General features: G+C 37.5%; 3 protein-coding genes across 4 annotated transcripts in view; all 3 read left to right on the top strand.

The window, feature by feature from the left end:
* The window catches only part of LOC112566430 (proton-coupled folate transporter-like), a 3,625-nt gene extending 3,220 nt beyond the window's left edge, over window positions 1-405 (top strand). The window contains exon 6 of the mRNA XM_025242654.1: window positions 315-405. Within this exon, the coding sequence (XP_025098439.1) occupies window positions 315-405 (91 nt within the window). The remainder of the gene's footprint in view (window positions 1-314) is intronic.
* A 3,020-nt stretch (window positions 406-3,425) lies between these two features.
* Window positions 3,426-13,860, top strand: LOC112576025 (solute carrier family 46 member 3-like). Of its 2 annotated transcripts, none has more exons than XM_025258238.1 (6): window positions 3,426-3,956; window positions 10,261-10,451; window positions 11,252-12,003; window positions 12,266-12,349; window positions 12,885-13,041; window positions 13,508-13,860. In XM_025258238.1, the coding sequence occupies exons 1-6, from the start codon at window positions 3,630-3,632 to the stop codon at window positions 13,644-13,646; spliced, it is 1,650 nt and encodes a 549-aa protein (XP_025114023.1). In that variant the 5' UTR covers window positions 3,426-3,629; the 3' UTR covers window positions 13,647-13,860. The 2 variants fall into 2 exon arrangements, with proteins under 2 accessions (XP_025114023.1, XP_025114013.1); XM_025258228.1 differs by lacking the exon at window positions 3,426-3,956 and adding an exon at window positions 9,569-9,911.
* A 2,124-nt stretch (window positions 13,861-15,984) lies between these two features.
* LOC112568239 lies at window positions 15,985-20,833 on the top strand. The gene is made up of 6 exons (XM_025245441.1): window positions 15,985-16,409; window positions 16,828-17,018; window positions 17,490-18,242; window positions 19,188-19,272; window positions 19,850-20,006; window positions 20,313-20,833. The coding sequence occupies exons 3-6, from the start codon at window positions 17,807-17,809 to the stop codon at window positions 20,358-20,360; spliced, it is 726 nt and encodes a 241-aa protein (XP_025101226.1). The 5' UTR covers window positions 15,985-16,409; window positions 16,828-17,018; window positions 17,490-17,806; the 3' UTR covers window positions 20,361-20,833.
* The last annotated feature ends 278 nt before the right edge of the window (window positions 20,834-21,111 follow it).

Raw genomic sequence — 21,111 nt, 5'->3', positions numbered from 1 at the left:
GGGGAGGGGGAATGTTATGTGTGCTTTGGAATTTATGTCTCATTGTCTAAGAGACGAGTTTCGCTCGTAAAAGCTTCAAGCACAAATGCTTTAGCTACTATGTTGTAAATAAACATAATTATGGGAAACTCCTTTAAAAGACATTTAGAAGCACGCTTAAAGCACAGCACCACTACAAACCCCTTTTGATTCCAATAGATGGGAGACAGCAATACACACTATATGTTAAGATTCAGATTTATATTTTGAATTTGTTTTTTTTCAATATATTTATATCATTTTGCTTCATGGACTGTTTACGTGTTGTTTTTCAGCATCGAAACATTTAACAGTCGACGTAAAAACCCAGCAGGTGACGATGATGTCGAAGTCAATGTTCAAGAAATGGCAGGCACCAGGAAATGAGCAGGTTACAGGATACTTCAATGGACTCCATAATAAAAAAAGAGCAGAAAGATAAACTTTGTAGATTTATCTCTTTTGTAAAGAGTTTAATATTTTCGCAATCTGTTGGAATTGTCGAATGAAATGAATTAATATTTTAAGAATTATTTTATCTGTGGGAAGTGTCTACATAACTATACATACAAGCAATAAGAAATAAATTAAACAAACAGTATTTAACATCTAATTTCACCTCTCTAGTATGTCAAACAGTATGAATACATGCTAGTCATGTATTTAATTTTTTTTTCTCCTGAAAGGAGCTGTTTTGTATTGTAATCATACTAAAATAAAATACAATTTAAACTTTTATCTTTTTTCTTAATCTCCGCGTACAGAGGTTTCGACAAAAAAAATTCTTCTATAATGATTAATCGCAGAACTGCTAATGATTCACACCGTGGTAGCATGAACAGGTGATAGGAGACTCGTTTATCGTGGGATTATAATTTCTAGTGCCATCATTATAGAAAGTTGATTATACTCTATGGAAACACAGCTTGATTTAAATCATACGAAATAAAGCGGAATTTCAATGAAAAAATAAACACATACTTAAATCGGTATAAAGTGTCTATTTGACAGAATAAGAGAATATAAACCCTTAAGACTTTCACTTGACAGCTTGTACTGACAGCTCCAAACACAAACATAATGTTTCTAGCAGGTGTTGATTTGTACACGCCTGCCCGTTATCTTATTTACAGAGGACGTGTAGTATAGCTACCACCACTTGGAGCAAATCTTCAAATACGAATTTACAAAAGGAATAGTAGTTATAGTCTACACTGCTCAGTGTTACTTGCCATAAACAGTCAGTGTTGGGAATGAAAAGGAAACAAGATGCAGCGTGGTACAATGCTCAGGCGCTTACAGACTTTATTTTTTCCAAAATATAAAAGCCGTTCACTTAACACTTCATTTGCCACACTTGAAGTATTAAAGAAGAATCAAAACCACCAAGAACCCTTTAAGTTTGAAGTGAACAAAGACGAGTGAACAGGATAACAAAGATTTAAACCATAAACATAGCTATTGTGGCGCTGTGAGAAACACACTGTCATGTGTGCTTTCTACTCTTCTAGAAACAGACATGACAATATCTTTCTTATTTAAACTTCTATCTCCTCAAATTCTTAAATCTCTTCACTCGGTTTATATACGTAGACAGTCTAGGACATATTTGTGGAAATTTATGTGCCTCATCTACCATCTTCATCACACCCACAAATGATGACTCCAGCAGCAACCGCTGATTTAAATTTTGTGAAGATACAGAAATGACATGAGACGTTTGTTGTGTAGATGTTGGATGCAAGTATACGACAAGCAGAAGAGAAGCACTTAAGTTTTAAGATGTTTATTTGCATTATATGAAGAAAGTTATTTCTTCATGCTATTATTTTAAGCAAAGAATATTTTCGACAGAATAATACTGAAACCTCAAACTGACAGTTGCTAATGTAGAATTAGTGCTATCTTATCTCTGGACACTATCAGGTTAAGATGTCTGAAAAGGCTTTTCAACTAATTAGGGAACGAATACTTATCTCATCCTCATCTACCCACTCTAACGACCAGGACTAGCTGAAATTTTGGTGATAATATATACATTAAAACTAGCTCATTGTTCTTTTTTAAGTTCTTTTTCTGTGCACTATTTTTTTAAGACTCGGTAAAGGTTAGTGTAAGATGCTATTACCCCAAATCTGGGTTCCCTCTGGTGACCCCTCTTCCATCTTTCGAGATGCTTGCTGTACACAGAAAGTGGGCAACGTTACTTTAAGGGTAGGTTTAGGTTGTCAAGACTACACCTCATGGGACACCTGGAACCATGGGTTTGTTAAGAATGTGTACACACGTGACCTCGCGATTGTGATCACCTTCTCTACATTGTGAGGTTTGTAAATGTATATTTCGAGGGGGATATTCACTCAGATTTTGGAAATAGTACTTTACACTGGATTTTACGCAGTCATTAAAAAAAATGTTTTCACCCAACCAAGTCTTTAAATGCAGACGACGAATAAAATTGACGAAACGACTAACATGAAAGATTAGGATGGAGACGCTGTAGAGGTCAATCAAATGGATGCTACATTGTGAAACTGCACTAGAGGTCTGAATACTAAGCTTACCGTGCTGTGTACTGAATAATATATAAACAGCTGATGTAATTTTTGTAATTCCAAAACCGTTACTTTATTCTTACGCAACAAAGTCTTGATGCATAAAGTATTATTAGAAAATATTCTTTGGTTTGTAAAACAATAAACAGCACAAACAAAACACAAAGACAAAATCCTTGCAGTAGCCACCTGCTGTCATTTATCTTTCCTAGTCAGGGTTTTAACTGGAACAAGATGTCTTTGTTCTATTTTCCAGTTAAAGTTTACTTACTGCGCATGCAAGTCATGAAAACCTCACAAAGCAAGTGTTTGCCACCATAGGTACTCAACAGTTGGGCAATAATTGTGTCTAAGGACAATGTTGTGAAACACTTCTTCATTTCCTATCTTAATGCAATTATTTTGCAGCACCTGTCCATGTACAGCAACAATATTTTACAGCGTAGTTTGACTATTCTACAATTAGAATAACACACCTGATGTCAAATAAACTATATATTGTTTTTGTAATAAACACATGGAATGCACTAAAAACACTTTACCTATTTGCTTCATTATTTATTCAATTTATTTCTTTTTTTTTTTGTTTTGTATTTAAATCGAATATATTTCTGACAAGGACCTTTTAATTTCACGTGAAAAACAGATTTGACGAGTATATATTTTGTAAAAAAAAATGTGTTACAGATTACATGTCATCTATCTCGATGTTAAGAAAACATACAAGCACAAGGGTAAGACACATTTAATGTTCAGAGCCCTTGCTAGGACTCCTCAGAAAGCTCTTAAAAAAACTTGGCATTTTTCCAGTCTTTCTCCTTAAGGATAAAATTCGGGGCAAAAACTGGGTAACACACCAAGTGTATTACTATAACTTCAAGCAGCATAAATCATTAGAAGCACAATACTAACACAGCACAGACCTTGCAACTTGTGATCTGAAAACAAATAGGTAAAAAGTAGTTCAACTTTTCTTCAGACTTTTCTTCAACTGAGAGATCTTGGAATAAAAGTGAACAAAATTTCTTAGGGGTTATTTTTGAAGATCGAGTAGAAATGGAAAGAGAACGTCCCCCCAATTCTCATTCCAAAGAAGAGAAAGGAAACTCAAGTAATGATCACAGGAAAGGATATGATAATGGTGCCAACAACAAGAAGGGACCAAGGCACCAACAGGCACCACGGACGAGATGTGGGGCCATGCTAGCGGCCGTGAAGCGAAACGCCTTCATCATCACCATGATGCTGAACTCAACCATCGATTCTCTGACCATATCGGTTCGTGGTCAGTACCGATACAGATTTTTCCACCAGCTGCATGAGGACGAGCTTCACAGATACAACGCTAGCGGTCAGTGTGGAGAGGAGATACCCGAGGTGAAGGTATGTTATCCATGGGTGAAATAACTTGCAGATTTTATGAACCAACAAAGATACATCGGTGGGCAGCTTCCCCGATGGTCGGGAGTTGGAAGAATAAGGAACATGGAAGGACTGGTGACGGACTGGGTCTTGGTTAGCCGAAGAGAGCAGAGACGGGTTTCAGGGTGGTTTAAATTTAGGTCTACCTTTGTCAAGCATGAACTTAGTTTAAATCTTATTTTGGTAATACCAATAAGGTGAGCTCCTCAAGAACTTAGAGACAAAGAGTGTGAGACTTGAAAAAAAATGTATGTCATTGGATTATTTACTGTGAGGAAAAGGAAGTTTTAATTATGTTGTAACTCAGCTAGGTTTATTAATGTTTCTGCCTTCTGTCCGCATTTCCTTAAAGGCCATCGAGAACAAGATCAGCCAAGAGACCTCCATGTGGAATATGTATGAATTTCTTGTCATAATTCTGCCCCTGATGGTGGCTTCTGTTGTTCTGGGGATGAAGTCGGATCAGATCGGTCGCCGTTTTCTATTCCTCTTCCCTTTTTCAACGAGTTTGGTAGAGTGTGGCTTGTGGATGGCAGTCATCTGGTAAGCACGTATTTTATAATGCCAAAACAGTATCTTTTACACAACTGCTAGCAGCGTGTGAAGAAATAAAGCGTTTATTGATACATAAATAGCAAATGATTCTTAAAAATCTGCGGATCTGAAACAATGGAGAGTCCCTCATGTACAGTAAGCAGATAAAGGGCACCAGAAACTGTGAAAAGTTCTTTTGGGGTGCATGGGTAGGACGGAGAGAGATGGACTGTCTTCCATATTCCATCCACGAGAATCTGTCAACCACTAATTGGACCTCAAGTTGTATATAGTATTGATTCATCTGATCTGATATGATAACGGGTAAGTTAACAGACAGGAGACAAAAACAGCGCGAGCTACTTTTCCTCTATAGTAACATTAACTGGTGCATGTTATACTCCTGGATGCATACTTTTTTGCTGTTATCTTCTTATTTTCTGTAATTATTATTTTAATATTGTATTACCCCTCAGTATATTAAGAACGCGGTTTTAAACAAAAGGTTCAAGCTACACTATGGAAATGGACGCTCATCGGCGCTGTCACGTGGGGCATCTCTGGTGGAAGCATTAGTATGAGCTTTGCCTCCCTGGCGCTCATCTCCGACAGCTACGGCAAGCATGAAGACGACAGGACCGAAGAACATGCCAAGGACGGGGCGCAGAAGACTGCGAAGTCGGAAGACACGGACCTGGATTTCTCCAGAGAGAAAAGTAGGACTTTAAAGTTTGTTCTTGTTGACATCATCAACATGGTGGGTGCCAGCGCAATGGGCTTCGCCTCTGGCTACATCATTACTGGAGTAGGTTTCTTTTACTGCATGACCATCGCTTTGGTCGTCAAATGTAGCATCTTCGTTTTTGCCTTCGCTTTCATTGAGGAGTCTGTCCAGCAGAAGAAGAGCATCAGCTTCATTCTTCCATTGAAGATCATCTACCGAGCACTGCAGGACCCTCGCAAAAGACTGACCATTATATTCATCAACTTGGCCAACGTGCTGACCGTCTTCGCTTTCGTCAGCGAGATTAATATCTTGCGGACTTATCAGATGAGTCCCCCGTTTTGCCTTAACGCGGAGGAGCTCGGATGGCTCTCTGGAGAGAACAGGGTGATTAGCATCTTTACCATGCCTGTGCTTTGGTTCTGGCACCGACTCCACTTGTCCGAGTCGACCATTGCAGCCATTGGAATGGCTTTTGAGGCTGCTGGTCAGTTCCTGATGGCCATTGTGCGCATAAAATGGGTCTTCTTTGCCGGTGAGTGGTTTTTTTTCTTTTTAGATGTTTGTTTCATTGTTAAAAGTGATTGACAACAGTTGTGCTGGTCCCTGGTGTACATGTTAGAGTATTAAAATTTAATTATAAGAAATAAAAAAAGTGATCCATTAAAGAAATATATTTTTAGACTGTACCAATTTGTTGGCTACCCAATCTACACTTTGTTTTAAATATACTCTATACTTCCTTAGTTTTGTCATGAATGTTTTGATGTTTCTATCTTTAGCGCCATTCATCTCCATTCCGGGGAAACTAGCAGGAGCGATGGCAAAAACGATCACTTCTCGGATTATTGGTCGAGAAGCTTTCGGTAAGAAGTTTCTGAATGCTAAATATTAAGACAAATAAGTTACCTGCTTGTAAACTAAAAGTACATTCAGTAACAATTTACATCTATAATGTCACGATGTGTAATAGTTTTATCAAACGTTGAGAAATTTTAATTTTAATCTTAATTCCGACTACACTTCTCGGCAGCATTATTTTAATTCCTCTCGACACTAAAATGACATAAAGGAAAAGACAAAAAAGAAAAAGAAGGAAAGAATAGAAGCGAAGAATACATACTTAAGACAACAGAGAGAAGAGAATGAATGAACAAATGAGCCAACAATTAGGAAAGAAATAAAGAAAGAAAAAAGAAAGAAAGAAAAAGGCCGAAAAATGTAAGCTTAGAAGAAAGAAAGAGAATGAATGAATGAACAAACGAATGAAGGAACGAATTTACCAAAAAAGAAAGAAAGTAAGAAAGGAAGATAAAGTTTAAAAAATAAAAGAATATCTTAAGCATAGAAGAGAATGAATAAATTTACAAAACAGGAAAGAAGAGGAGCAAAATTATATGGCGAACAGTTTGTCAAAGAAAGGTGAGAACCATGTGATTTTTGTCGTTTCTGATCTCCAGCTTCTACGTTCGCCCTGATGATGTTATCCACGGAGATATTTGCCTTTTTGGGAACTTTAACGAGGCAACTACGTGTACCAGTACACAGTGGCCACCCTGCCTTCAGCCTTTATCTATCTCTGTGCTGCATCCTTCACTGCTGCCGGCATCTTCTACATGTAAGTGTCTTGCCCATGTCTACACATTTGTTAAAACGCATTGGCCCAACAATCCTCAAGAACTTTAATGAAAATGTCGCAGTAATGTTGAATCCCAATAAAATTCTGAAATGTTCGGAGAGCAATATGGAAGAAAGGAAATAAACCTAACTACAGTTCAGCAATTGAGTATTAATAAACGTCCAGCTCGTGTTCTTCATTCTGCTACTGTTCTTCAGATCAGTGTAAACGGATAAACAATGTACTCAGATGACACCAGTGAACTTAACATCACACCCTTGCTTTATCTTGTTATCTTTGTTTGTAGAGCGGAGACAATCAGCCAATGGCGACGTCCGACTGCACCGACTGTTGAGATGTCCTTTCCCGGCTAAAGCTCGCAAAATATTACAGTAGAGTGGTTGGCATGATGGTTACACTAGCAATCAAGAGATTTCTTTTGAACTAGCTAATTATGGAATGTTGCGCCGTGAACATGAATGCTCAGTCAAGAATTTTCTTCTTCCTTTAATTTTTATAAGGTCATGGGATGCTGCAATGTCTAAACTATTTTGATTTTGTGATTTTGACCTCCAGCACAATTACCTGGGAAATCCATTGTTCTTGATTCTCCTTCTTTCTGGGTGGGTCCGTGTTATTTGCGATAATTAACAAAACACGTCTATCAATACCTTTCCTTCTATAATTAAATGGAACCATTGTCATTAAAATACTAACAATGTGATGGAATTTGAAGTATCCAAATAAACAATGTCAAGTGACTAAAGATTGTTGACTCATTTTATTCAAGGGACTAAAACGAATGTAGCCTGTCGTCAAACAAAATGTAAATAAATATAAGCTCTTATTAAAAAATCTATCACAAAATTAGAAGTGCTTTTGTCTTTTTTTTATTAAATATATAATATTATTTACTTTATTGGATTTTTAAATATATATATGTATCATTTCATTTGATATAACATTATTTGACATTACTTTTGACATCTCCCATGATTTAAGGTGGGTTTTTTAATTTGATTTATTAAAATTAGATTATCTATGTAGTGTTGAGTTTTTATTTTTATTTTCTTTCATTATTGGTTTTTTTTTTTAGTTTAATGCTTTGGTCAAACTGGGTATCACCTGTTTTCCATGAAGGATTCCAAGATTACAAGTAATTAAGTTCCGATGTAAAAAGTGTTCTCTGGTAGTCAAAGAAGTAACCAGATGGTTCTGAATATTTGATAATCTGTATTTGTAGTACCTGACCCATAGCCCAGTGAAAATGTCTTAACAAAGTAAAACCTTCCTTTATGTTTACTACAAATTACTCTCTAAAACTTAATTACTTCTATTACGTAGTTAATTTTCTTCACTGTAAAGGCGAGGGCTAAAAGGAAAAAAAAGCATTTTCTTGCTACTTTACCTCTCGTAAATAAAGAATTGTTATTGTCATTGTCAAAAAGATGTTTGAAAACTCTGAGTGCATTATAAAGACTAATTAATTTCCTTCCTGAGTGTGTTGACAAAGACTACAAGAGCTTAGGGAAAAGCTGGTCTATTTCTCTCGTCATTTATTACAGAACAACGATATAAAACCCGCGCTGATCTTTTAACCGAGTTATATACTGTTGAGTCACCAGGAGGGGTTGGCTGTAAAGTAAGGCCAAAGGATGTACCAACAGTGTTCCCAGTTCCAAAGAGGATCTTAATTGGTTTAAAAACATCTCCCTGCTTAACCTACTCAAGGAACTGGTAAAACCAACAGGCATACTTGAGTTTTATTAGATTTTTACCAGATTATGTTGAGATTATTCCTGTCAGATATACTTCGGTAAAAAGGTCATTGTCACAAACCAGCCTATAAAACAAAAATAAATTTTCATGTTATGTCAGGAAATTTTGTGGGCTAGAAACGTATAAATGCTTCACACTTGTGCTCATACAGTTACTCCAACAATTCCTTCTCCAACACACACACACACACACACACACACAGCGAAATCTATATCTATACATACAAATATATTCAGACCAATTTTACCTACACACACATTTACAACACCGTCACACATACATAGACACACTATAAGAAACACACACACACATCCGCACAATATCGACATGCGCATAGAAACGCGAGCTGTTAATTTTAAAAGAGTGTAGTTTATTCTTTTAAGACGTTACTGGAAAAAAAAACCACTTTACTGTTAGTAAATATATATTCTATATATTCTTTATTCAAAAGATTTTCCTTGTTGATATCATAAAGAAAAATTCCTAAGAATCAAGCAAGTAGAAAAATGAACGTATTTTTAAATGGATCTTCTTGAGATTGGAAGGTTTTACAAGTAAACATTTTCTAAAAATGTTTTACCGATTACATTTCGGCTATCTTAATGTTGAAATAACATAAGAACTAGGGTAAGAGATTTGATACAATGTAGAGAGTCATTGTTAAGACCCCTCAACAAGCTCTTCAAAAAAAAGTTGGCATTTTTCCAGTTTTTCTTCTCACACATAAAGTGCTGGGCACAAACACTAGTTCTCTTTACTTTGAGTAAAGACACCAAGCAGATTACTTTGGTCGACAGAAACGTTGACCATTAGGACCACAACACCGACACAACGCAGCACTTAATGCTTGCAGTCTAAGAACAAAAGAAAAAAGAGAGTCTGTCTATCCTTAACGAGTATTTCTGAGATTTTTTTCTGAAAAAAACGAGTAGAAATGGAAAGAGCACGTCACCCCAATTCTCATTCCAAAGAAGGAAAAGAAAACTTAAGTAATGATCACAGGAGCGGATATGAGAATGGTGCCAACAACAACAAAGCATCAAGACACCAACAGGCACCAAGGACTCGTTGTGGCGCCATGCTAGCGGCCGTGAAGCGAAACGCCTTCATCATCACAATGATGCTGAACACAACCATCGAGTCGCTGACCATGGCGGTTCGTGGTCAGTACCGATACAGATTTTTCCACCACATGCACGAGGACGAGCTTCACAGCTACAACGCCAGCAATCAATGTGGAGGGGAGCTACCCGAGGTGAAGGTATGTTATCCATGTGCAAAATAACTTATGAACCAACAAAGATACATCGGTGGGAAGTTTTCCTCGAGGTGGGGAGTTGGGGAAATACCAGATCTACAAAATTTGGGGGAATGGCGACGGACAGTCTTGGTCAGTCGAGAACAGCAAGGTTTAAGTTCAAACATAAGCTTACTTTAAATCTTGTTTTGGTGTAACAGCAAGGCGAGCTAAGCAGGAACTCAAAGACAAGGAGTATGAGAGTCGCAGCGAAATACCACTGAATTCTTGAATGTGAAGAAAGTGAAGGTTTTAAGTATGAGTATTTCAAAAGTTTATTAATGTTTCTGCCTTCTGTCCGCATTTCTCAAAGGCCATCGAGAACAAGATCAGCCAAGAGACCTCCATGTGGAGTATGTATGACCTTCTCGTAGTCCTGCCACCAATGATGGTGGCTTCTGTTGTTCTGGGGATGAAATCGGACCAGATCGGTCGCCGTTTTCTATTCCTCTTCCCTTTCGCAACAAGTTTGGTAGAGTGTGGCTTGTGGATGGCAGTTATATGGTGAGTTCCTAGTTCATGATGTCAATAAATAATAACAATAAATGTGTGATTTATATAGCGCTAATTGAGAAGCAAAATCTCTTTGGTCTCTAGATTACATGAGCAGAAAACAAAGGACGGAAAGAGAAACAAGTAAGCAGACAAGTAATGCAAGACAAACATATAAGACACAAATGGGAATCAGAGAAGAAACAATAATGCTAGAGTTGTCATTAATGGCTAGAGAAGGACCAGCAGTGGACTAGACCATTGACAATAAGCAAATCTACTGACAACTATGTTGATTGGTGTAAGGGGGCAGTAACTCTGGTGTTAACAGTAATGTGTTAACATTCTTTTACGTAACTGCTAATGTTTATTTCAAGATACATAAATACCAAGTGAATCATGAGACCTCCACATCTGAAACGATTGTGTGTGAAAATTCCCTCCTGTGAGCCCAGCAGTAAAAAGAAAACATATGATTACCAGACTGTAAAAAGTGGTTGGTGGTCGTGGGCGGAGACATTTCCATATTCCGTGCACTAAAAATCAGTCAACCGCTTAGATGGACCTTATGTTTTACACATTATTAACCTATCTCATTGAATAACGAATAAGCTAACAGAGAGTAGAAAAGAAGAGTTTCTTAAGAACTATGCAAATTACTTTTCATCTGTAGTCATAATAACTGGTGCAGGAGTATTATTCTTCAATGCATATTTCGTTGATGTTTTCTGTTTTCAACATATTTTTCATAATTGTTATTTTTATTATGTAACAACCATCTGTATACTAAGAACGCGGTTTCAAAACGCAAGGTTCAAGCTACACTATGGATGGACGCTCATCGGCGGTGTCGCGTGGGGCATCTCTGGAGGAAGCATTAGTATGCACTTTGCCTCACTGGCGCTCATCTCCGACAGCTACAACAAGCATGAAGACGACAGGAATAAAGAACATGTCAAAGACGGGGCGCAGAAGACTGCCGAGTCGGAAGATACAGACCTGGATTTCTCCAGAGAGAGAAGTAGGACTTATAAGTTTGTTCTTCTAGACATCATCAACATGGTTGGCGCCAGTGCCATGGGCTTCGCCTCTGGGTACATCATTATTGGAGTAGGTTTCTTCTACTCCATGACCATCGTTCTAGTCGTGAAATGTGCCATCTTCTTTTTTGCCTTCGCTTTCATTGAGGAGTCTGTCCAGCAGAAGAAGAGCATCAGCTTCATTCTGCCGTTGAAGATCATCTACCGAGCATTGAAGGACCCTCGCAAAAGGCTCACTCTTATTTTCATCAACGTGGCCAACGTGCTGTACGTTTTCGCTATCGTCAGTGAGCTGAACATCTTGAGGACTTATCAGATGAGTCCTCCGTATTGCCTTAACGCGGAGGAGCTCGGATGGATCTCTGGAGAGAACAGGGTGATTAGCCTCTTTACCATGCCTGTGCTTTGGTTCTGGCACCGACTTCGCTTGTCCGAGTCGACCATTGCAGCCATTGGAATGGCTTTTGAGGCTGCTGGTCAGTTCCTGATGGCCACTCTGCGCATGAAATGGGTCTTCTTTGCCGGTGAGTTAGTCTTTCCACTGACATTTCATTGTTAGAGACATTTGAAAGCTGTGTGGTTGTTAGCTGGTGTGCAGTTTAGACTATTAATATTTGTTTATAAATAGTGAAAAATGTCAACCATAAAAAAATATTCTTAGAGCGTACCAATCTTTTGTCTCACTTCGGCAACTATATAGTAATCCTTTATGTTAACGATATACACTTTATTTTTAATATACTGTCTAGTTCCTTGACATGAATGCTTTGGTGTTGCTACATTTAGCCCCATTCATCTCCATTCCGGGGAAACTGTCAGGAGTGATGGCAAAAACGATCACGTCTCGGATGATTGGTCGAGAAGCTTTCGGTAAGAAGTTTCTGAATGTTAACAATCAAGACAAATTTAAGTTACCTGCTTATACATTCAGTTGTAGTTAACATGTATAATGTCACGATGTGTAAAGTTTTCATCAAACGCTGAGAAATATATATTTTTACGTTAATTTCGACTACACACTGCTCTGGCAGCATCATTTTAATTCCTCTCTACACAATAACTACGGAAAGGAATAGAATAAAATCTTGTTATATTAAGAAGAGAAGAAAGAGAACAAAACGAAATAAATTGACAAAAGAAAGAAAGAATAAGATCGAACAATGTATATTTTAGAAAGAAGAAAAAAATTTGAATCAATTAGCAAACGAAGAAGGAAAACCAAAATAAATGAAGAAAGGAAAAAAAAAGGAATGTACACAAATAAAATAATACTTAGCAAAGAACAAAGTCAAGAGGTCGAATGAATGGATTGACAGAGGAAAACGAGAGTGAAAGTTATAAAAAGAACTATACAGTGTATCAAAAATAGGGGGAACATGTGACTGTTGTGGTTTAAAATCTCCAGCTTCTACATTCGCCCTGATGATGTTATCCATGGAGATATTTGCCTTCATTGGAACTGTGACGAGCAACTACGTGTACCAGTACACAGTGGCCTCCCTGCCCTCAGCCTTTCTCTACCTCGGTGGTGCCTCCTTCACAGCCGCCTGCATCTTCTACATGTGAGTGTCTAACCCATGTCTACACATTTGTTAACACACTTTAGCCCAAACAATCCTCAAGAACTTTATCTAAAGAAAATTGTGGCAGTGGTGTTTAATTAAACCCAATTAAGCTCTGAAATGGTCGGAGAACAATACGGAAGAAAGGAAACAAAGCTAAATACAGTTTAACCCTACCAGACCACTGTACCGATATTTCGGTAAGTGCAGCTGTACCTAATTTTTGGTACTTTGCCTAGTACGTGAAAATGCTCAAGTGTCCAGGTATAGGGACAGTTAGGTTGAGGCCTCAGGTCTGGAAGGGTTAACAACAATGCGCTAGTAAGAATGTTCAGAGCGTGTTCGGGGTTCTTCGACTATTCATTGTCTTCTTTAGATTAGTGCAAAAGAATAAACAATGTACGCATATTCTGCCAGTAATCTTCACCAACACACCCTTACTTTATCTTGTTATCTTTGTTTGTAGAGCGGAGACAATCAGCCAATGCGACGTCCGACTGCACCGACTGTTGAGATGTCCTTTCCCGGCTAAGGCTCGGAAAATATTGAAAAAAGACTGGTGGTGGGAGTGCGAGGGTTACAATGCTAGGAAACACAAATGTTAAGTCTAGAATGTTCACTTTTAATTTTTGTTAAGGTTTTTGGGGTGCTGTAATGTCTAAAATACGATTAATTCATTGTTCTCTACTCTCTTTCTTTCTGACTCTAATACACAACTGCGTGTGGATCCGTGTTGTTTGACTAAAACGAATAAATCCAGTCGCAAAAAGAATATGTGAAAAAATACAGGCTCTTATTAAAAAAAATCTACCACGAAATAAGAAGTGTTTTTATCTTATTTATTACAAATATAATATTATTTACATTATTGGATTGTTAAATATGATTATCACGTTTGTATTTTCTTTTGATTTGACTTTTTTTCACATTACTTTTGACATCTATCACGAAATCAGGTGAGTTGTTATTTTAAAATATATTATTGATGTAGTGTTGAGTTTTTATTTTTATTTTAAGGTTAACGATGTTTTATTTCACTTTATTGCTGTGAACAAACTGCATATGCCCTGTCGTACATCAAGGATTGTCAGGTTATATATAAATCCGTTCTGAAGTTTCCTCTGGTAGTCAAAGAAGATTCTTCTAAATATTTGGTAAACTGTATCCGCAGTACCTTGCCGATAGTCCAGTTAAAATGTCTCAACAAGGTAAAGATGTTTGAAAACTCTGAATGTATTCTCTTTAGTATAAATGCTAACAAATGTCCTTTCCTGAGTGGTCGACAAAGCAAAATTATGAGAGCTCAGGGAAAAGCCGGTCTTAATTCGTTCAAAAAGCGAGCAAAACACGCGCAAAGTAAAAAAGAAAGTACACAAAAGTGAACGCAGCATTTTGGATATCTCGGGAAACCTCAGGAGCACGCAAACATCGATTATTTTAGGAAAGTCAAGGGAGATCAACAAGACTGCCAAGATTATCTCCCTTAATATCATTTACCTGGTAGATATTACTGATACGGCCGTCTGGCTATAATTATAAAATCCGTTGGCTTCTTATAGCCCATGGTTTCTCGTTAGTCGTGTGAAATCCTAACAGCACCTGTAAGTCTCAGACGCGTCTACCGTTCTTCATCGTGCTGGACTGAATTATTAGTGAGAACAGGTCAAAGTGTATTCTCCTGATGTTGATGTGGATCTGGATGAAACTGAATCTCTCCACGGGCTGCGTCATTGTGTAATGCATTCTGCTGCTGTTTCGTAAAAATGGGTGTGTTGGTGAGACCATTTTCACACAATGTCTTACTGAGAAATCTTATGCTTTCAGTTTGTTTTTCGTTTTGTTTTTGGCGCTCGCTTCGACAAATAGAATTTACGAATGTCAGATAAAAAAATTTATAATACAAGAATTTTCTAACTGAAAATGCAAAACTCTAAACTTTCCCCATAATTTTATCATACACTGCCAACTTACAAAGAATTCTGCGTTCATTATCTTGACACTACAGTCATTGTCTTGTGTCAACATGGGGGAGGCTGGGAGACAGAACGGAGAATGAGCTGGATTCAAAAAGATAAAGTGTAAATCACACATTGTATATATTTTCCTCATTGAGCAAGAATAATAATAGAATCATAATTAGTTTCTTATAGCGTATGTCACAAGCCAGCGGATAAGTGTTTTTCATAAAGCAGCAATATACAGTGTCATGTTGAGTATTTGACTGGGAATGTTTTGTGCTCATACAGTAACTTGGATGATTCCTCCCCCCCAAAAAAAAAAAACCAAAAAAACACACACACACACAGCGAGATCTATATGTACACATACAAATATATACAGATATATGTTACCTATACACAGAGGTACAACACCAAAGACACACTACAACACATGCCCACTCACACAAACAACAATACACATCCGCGCAACATTGACACGCGCACAGACACACGAGCTGCCAGTCACTTTACAAAAGTGTAGTATCATTATATTAAGATGTTACTGGGAAAAACAACACTTTACAGTTAGTATAAACCCAGGTGTTATTTTCTTTTATCAAATTTCTTTGGACTCGTGTTTAGTTCAGAAAGAAAACATAAGAACCAAGCAAGTAGAAAAATCAAAAGTAATGTTAAATGAACCTTTACAATTTCTTGCCATTAAAAGCTTTGATGAGAAAATATTCTCTAAGAAAAATGTTTTACAGATTATGTCTGCGCTATCTCGATGTTGAAATAACATACAGAAGTAGGGTAAGAGATAATTATATAATGTAGAGAGTCATTGTTAAGACCACTTAACAAACTCTTCAAAAAAAATCTGGCGTTGTTCCAATGTTTCTTCTCATGCATAAAATGCTCCCAAAATACTAGTTCTCGTTACTTTGGATAAGACACCAAGCGGATTACTATAGTATTAATAAGCATTGATCATTAGGACCACAACACTGACACAACGCATCACTTGATGCTAAGGTCGTGAAATGAGCAAGTAGAAAGTAGTTTCTTTTAAAATGTAAGGCTAATTTCTGAAAATTGACTAAAAATGACAACAGAACTTCCCCCAAGTCTCATCCTAAAGAACAGAAAGAAAACTCAAGACATGATCACAGTAGCGGATATGAGAGTGGTGCCAACAGCAAAGGACCAAGGCACCAACAGGCACCAAGGACGAGATGTGGCGCCATGGTGGCGGCCGTGAAGCGAAACGCCTTCATCATCACCATGATGCTGTACTCAACGATTGACTCCCTGACTATGTCTGTTCATAGTCAGTACCGATACAGATTTTTTCACCAGCTGCACGAGGACGAGCTTAGCAGCTACAACGACAGCGGTCAGTGTGGAGAGGAACTACCCGAGGAGAAGGTATGTTGCCCATTAGAACGATAGTTCACAATGTAACTTGTAACTATTATAAAGAAACGAAAAGATACATCTGTGGAAAGCTTCCTTAGCAGGGAAGGTGGCAGGGGAAGAGTCAGGGGAATACGATACCCTCGTGCTTCTGGGGGGACATTTGACGGACAAGGTCTTGATCTGAGAGGACAACACCAACGGGTTTTGGGGCGATGGGTGGGTTCAAATTTTGGTCAAAGTTAAATTCCCTCTTAATATTGCTTTGAATTGTTTTGGTGACAAGATTAGCTACTCAGGAACATAAAGACAAGGAGTAAAAGACATAGCAAAAATTTGTTTCTACGCCACTTAAGTCATGTTTGTAAGAAAAATGAAGTTTTTAACTATGTATAGTTCACGGGTTCATTAATGTTTGCAATTATCAAAGGCCATCGAGAACAAGATCAGCCAAGAGACCTCCATGTGGAATATGTATGACCTTCTCGTCGTCATGCCAACTCTGATGGTGGCTTCTGTTGTTCTGGGGATGAAGTCGGACCAGATCGGTCGACGTTTTTTATTCCTCTTCCCTTTCGCAACGAGTTTGGCAGAGTGTGGCTTGTGGATGGCGGTCATCTGGTAAATAATAATAATACTAACAATAATAGCAATAACAATAATAATAACAACAACAACAACAATAACAACAATAACAACAACAATAACAACACAATCACGCTCACTAAGGACAAAGCTCTCAGTGCTTAAGTAGGAACATAGCCACAATACAAAGGACGAAAAAAGAAACAGCGATACAGACGAAGCAATGAATGACAAACATAATTGACACAACTAGAAATTAGCGAACAAACAATGAGCATGGAGAGTGTCATAAATAGAGTCACCTGATACGATAAGGGATAAGTTAATAAAAAGAAAGAAGAGTTGTTTCTTTGGAACTGTGCAGGTTGTTTCATCTGTAACCACACTAACCAGTGCATGAGTTATGTGTTTGGATGCATACTTCGTTATCTACATATTTTCCATATTTTTTATTTTGTAACTGTATTAATCGTCTGCATATTAAAAAAACAAAGTTTTAAATGTAAGGTTCAACCTACATTATGGATGGACGCTGATTGGCACTTTCTTGTGGGCCGTTTCTGGAGGAAGCATTAGCATGAACTTTGCCTCCTTAGCGCTCATCTCCGACGACTATGGCAACCCTGAAGACGAAACGACCAAAGAACCGGTCAGAGACGGGGCGCAGAAGACTGCCGAGTCGGAAGACACGGACCTGGATTTTTCCAGAGAGGAAAGTAGGACTTTTAAGTTTGTTCTTGTAGACATCATCACCATGGTAGGCTCCAGTGCCATGGGCTTCGCCTCAGGTTATATCATAACTGGACTAGGGTTTTTTCTACTCCATGGTTGTCGTTTTAGTCTTCAATTTTACCATTTTTATTTTTGCCTTCGTTTTCATTGAGGAGTCTGTCCAGCAGAAGAAGAGCATCAGCTTCATTCTTCCGCTAAAGATCATCTACCGAGCATTGAAGGACCCCCGCAAAAGGCTGACCATTATTTTCATCAACGTGGCCAACGTGCTGACCATCTTCGCTTACGTCAGCGAGACGAACGTCTTGCGCACTTATCAGATGAGTCCCCCATATTGCCTCGACTCGGAGGAGCTCGGGTGGATCGCTGGAGAGAATAGGGTGATTAGCCTCTTTACCATGCCTGTGCTTTGGTTCTGGCAGCGACTCCACTTGTCCGAGTCGACCATTGCAGCCATTGGAATGGCTTTTGAGACTGCTAGTCAGTTCCTGATGGCCACTGTGCGTCTGAAATGGGTCTTCTTTGCCGGTGAGTTAGTCTTTCCTGTGACATCGCATTGTTAGAGATATTTGAAATCTGTGCTGGTTGATAACTGGTGTGTAGTTTAGACCTTTTGATATTTATTTATTAAAGGGATACTAAAGTCTTGTGATAAGGCTCTGACGACGGTCAAACATTTCAAAAATATATTTAGTTACAATTACAGAGCACGAGAGCAATACAGGAGAAATAAATGATTCGTTTCTCACTTAATTACCACTTATTAGCACTATTTCGGTTGCCGATGTTTATAATTATTGAAAAAATCCAGTGAAATCGACCTTTGTGTCCTTCCGCCGAGTAACCACGATAGCTTCCCGAGATGGTCAAGCAGAGGAGTCTTCTTGTGATGTCAGAGTCTTATTGTGACGTCAGTCTCTGACAGGAAGTGTCTGTATCTGTATCATTGCGAAGATTTGACGTCATTTTATTCTATGACGCACTCTGTGTGTAAGGCTCTGTCTGTCGGAAACTGATGAAAAGAAAAATTTGAATCTTTTTCCATCTTTTCGTGGCAATCGGGTGCAGCACATTCTCGACGCATGGTTCTCACTATGGAAACCACACGTCATAGGGTCACGTGACGGAGAACGAGACTTCATGGAAGCAAAAAAAGAGTCCCGTGTAATTTCTCTTATTAAACACAACATTCTACTAAAAACTTTCAACGTTTTCCACATGAACACATATATACATAGACGAGATTCAAATTTATCCTACTCCTTACGCGATTCTAAGCAGTTTTATTTTGCCTTTAGAATCCCTTTAATAGTGAAAAATGTCAACCGTAAAAAAAATATTCTTAGAGTGTACCAATCTGTTGTCATATTTTGGCAACTTTAGATGGAATCATCCTTTTTGCTAATGAAATACACTTTTTTAAATATGCTTTCTATTTACTTGACATGGTGTTTGGAATGTTGCCACCTTTAGCCCCATTCATCTCCATTCCGGGGAAACTGGCAGGAGTGATGGTAAAAACGATCACGTTCTCGGATGATTGGTCGAAGAGCTTTGGGTAACGAGTTTCTGGATGTTAAAGATCAAGACAAATATAAGTTACCTGCTTGTAAACTAAAATTATATTAATGTAATTTACATATATAATGTCACGCTGTGTAAACGTTTGATCAAACAATGACAAATTTTAACCTTATTCCGACTACACACTCCTCTCGGAGCATTATTTTTATTCCTCTCTACACTACTCTACAGAAAGGTATATAAAAAAGAAAAGAGAAAGAAATGTTATATACTTTAAACAAAATAGAAAAGAGAATGAATGAATAAACTAACGAAAGAAAGAAGGAATAAAAAAATGTATATTCAGAAAAGTACAGAGACAAGAGACGAAGTGAATGAATGAATTGACAAAACGAAGAAACAAAGGAAGAAAAATAGATAGAAAGTATAAAAAAAACCAAAGAATGAAAACGAAAACATTATATTTAGGAAATAACAGAAAGAAAAAAAATAATCAATTAACAAACAAAAAACGAAAAAAGAAGCAGATGAAAATTATAAAGAGAACTCTACAGTATACCAAAAATAGAGAGACCAGGTGACTTGTGGTTTAAAATTTTCTTTTCTTTCAGCTTCTACATTCGCCCTGATAATGTTATCCATGGAGATATCTTCCGTCATTGGAAATGTGACGACCAACTACGTGTACCAGTACACAGTGTCCACCGTGCCCACAGCCTTTCTCTACCTCGCTGGCTCCTCCTTCACTGCTGCCGGCATCTTCTACATGTGAGTGTCTAGTCCTGTCTACACATTTGTTTACACGCTTTGGCAATTTTATCTAATGAAAATTGTCGCAGTAGTGTTTAATCCCAATTAAACTCTGAAATGGTCGACAAATAATATGGAAGTAATTAAATAAACCTAACTACAATTTAACAATGAAGTAGTAAGAAATGTCCAGCGAGTGTTCGCTGGTCTTCTACTATTCCTCGTATTCTTCAGATTAGTGCAAACTAATAAACAATGTACGCATATTCTGCCAGTAATCTTAGCCAACACACCCTTACTTTATCTTGTTATCTTTGTTTGTAGAGCGGAGACAATCCACCAATGGCGACGTCCGACTGCACCGATTGTTGAGATGTCCTTTCCCGGCTAAAGCTCGGAAAATATTACAAAAAGAGTGTGTGGTGGGAGTGTGAGGGTTACAATGACTAGGAAACACAAATGTTAAGTCAAGGAATTTTCCCTTTAGTTTTTTTAAGGTTTTTGGGGTGCTGTAATCTCTAAAATATTTTGATTTGTACCTCTAGTACGATTAATGGATTGTTCTTTACTCTCGTTCTTTCTGACTATAATACACAACTGCGTGTGGATCCGTATTATTTGTAGTAATTAACAAAGAATGGTTATCATCACCTTTCCTTCTATAATAAAATAAAACAATCGTTATAGTTTCAAACTGATATTGTCAAGGCGTTTGGAGCATCACAATAAAACAAATCTTGAATGACTAAGAGTTGTTGACTCATAAATTCAATCTAGGGACTAAAACGAATGAATCCAGTCGCAAAAGAATATGTGAAAAAATACAGGCTCTTCTTAAAAAAATCTACCACGAAATGAGAAGTGTTTTGATCTTCTTTATTACAAATATAATATTATTTACATTATTGGATTTTTAAATATGATTATCACATTTTATTTGATTTAACTTTATTTTACATTACTCTTTTGAACATCTATCACAAAATCAGGTGGGTTGTTATTATTTTATTAATTTTAAAATATATTATTGATGTAGTATTGTTTTTATTTTATTGTTAATGGTGTTTTATTTTACTTTATTGCTGTGAACAAACTGCATATGACCTGTTGCACATGAAGGATT

The sequence above is a fragment of the Pomacea canaliculata genome, linkage group LG1 (genome assembly GCF_003073045.1).
Source record: "Pomacea canaliculata isolate SZHN2017 linkage group LG1, ASM307304v1, whole genome shotgun sequence".
NCBI classification, from domain to species: domain Eukaryota; kingdom Metazoa; phylum Mollusca; class Gastropoda; order Architaenioglossa; family Ampullariidae; genus Pomacea; species Pomacea canaliculata.
This window is presented reverse-complemented; position numbering and strand designations above follow the sequence as displayed.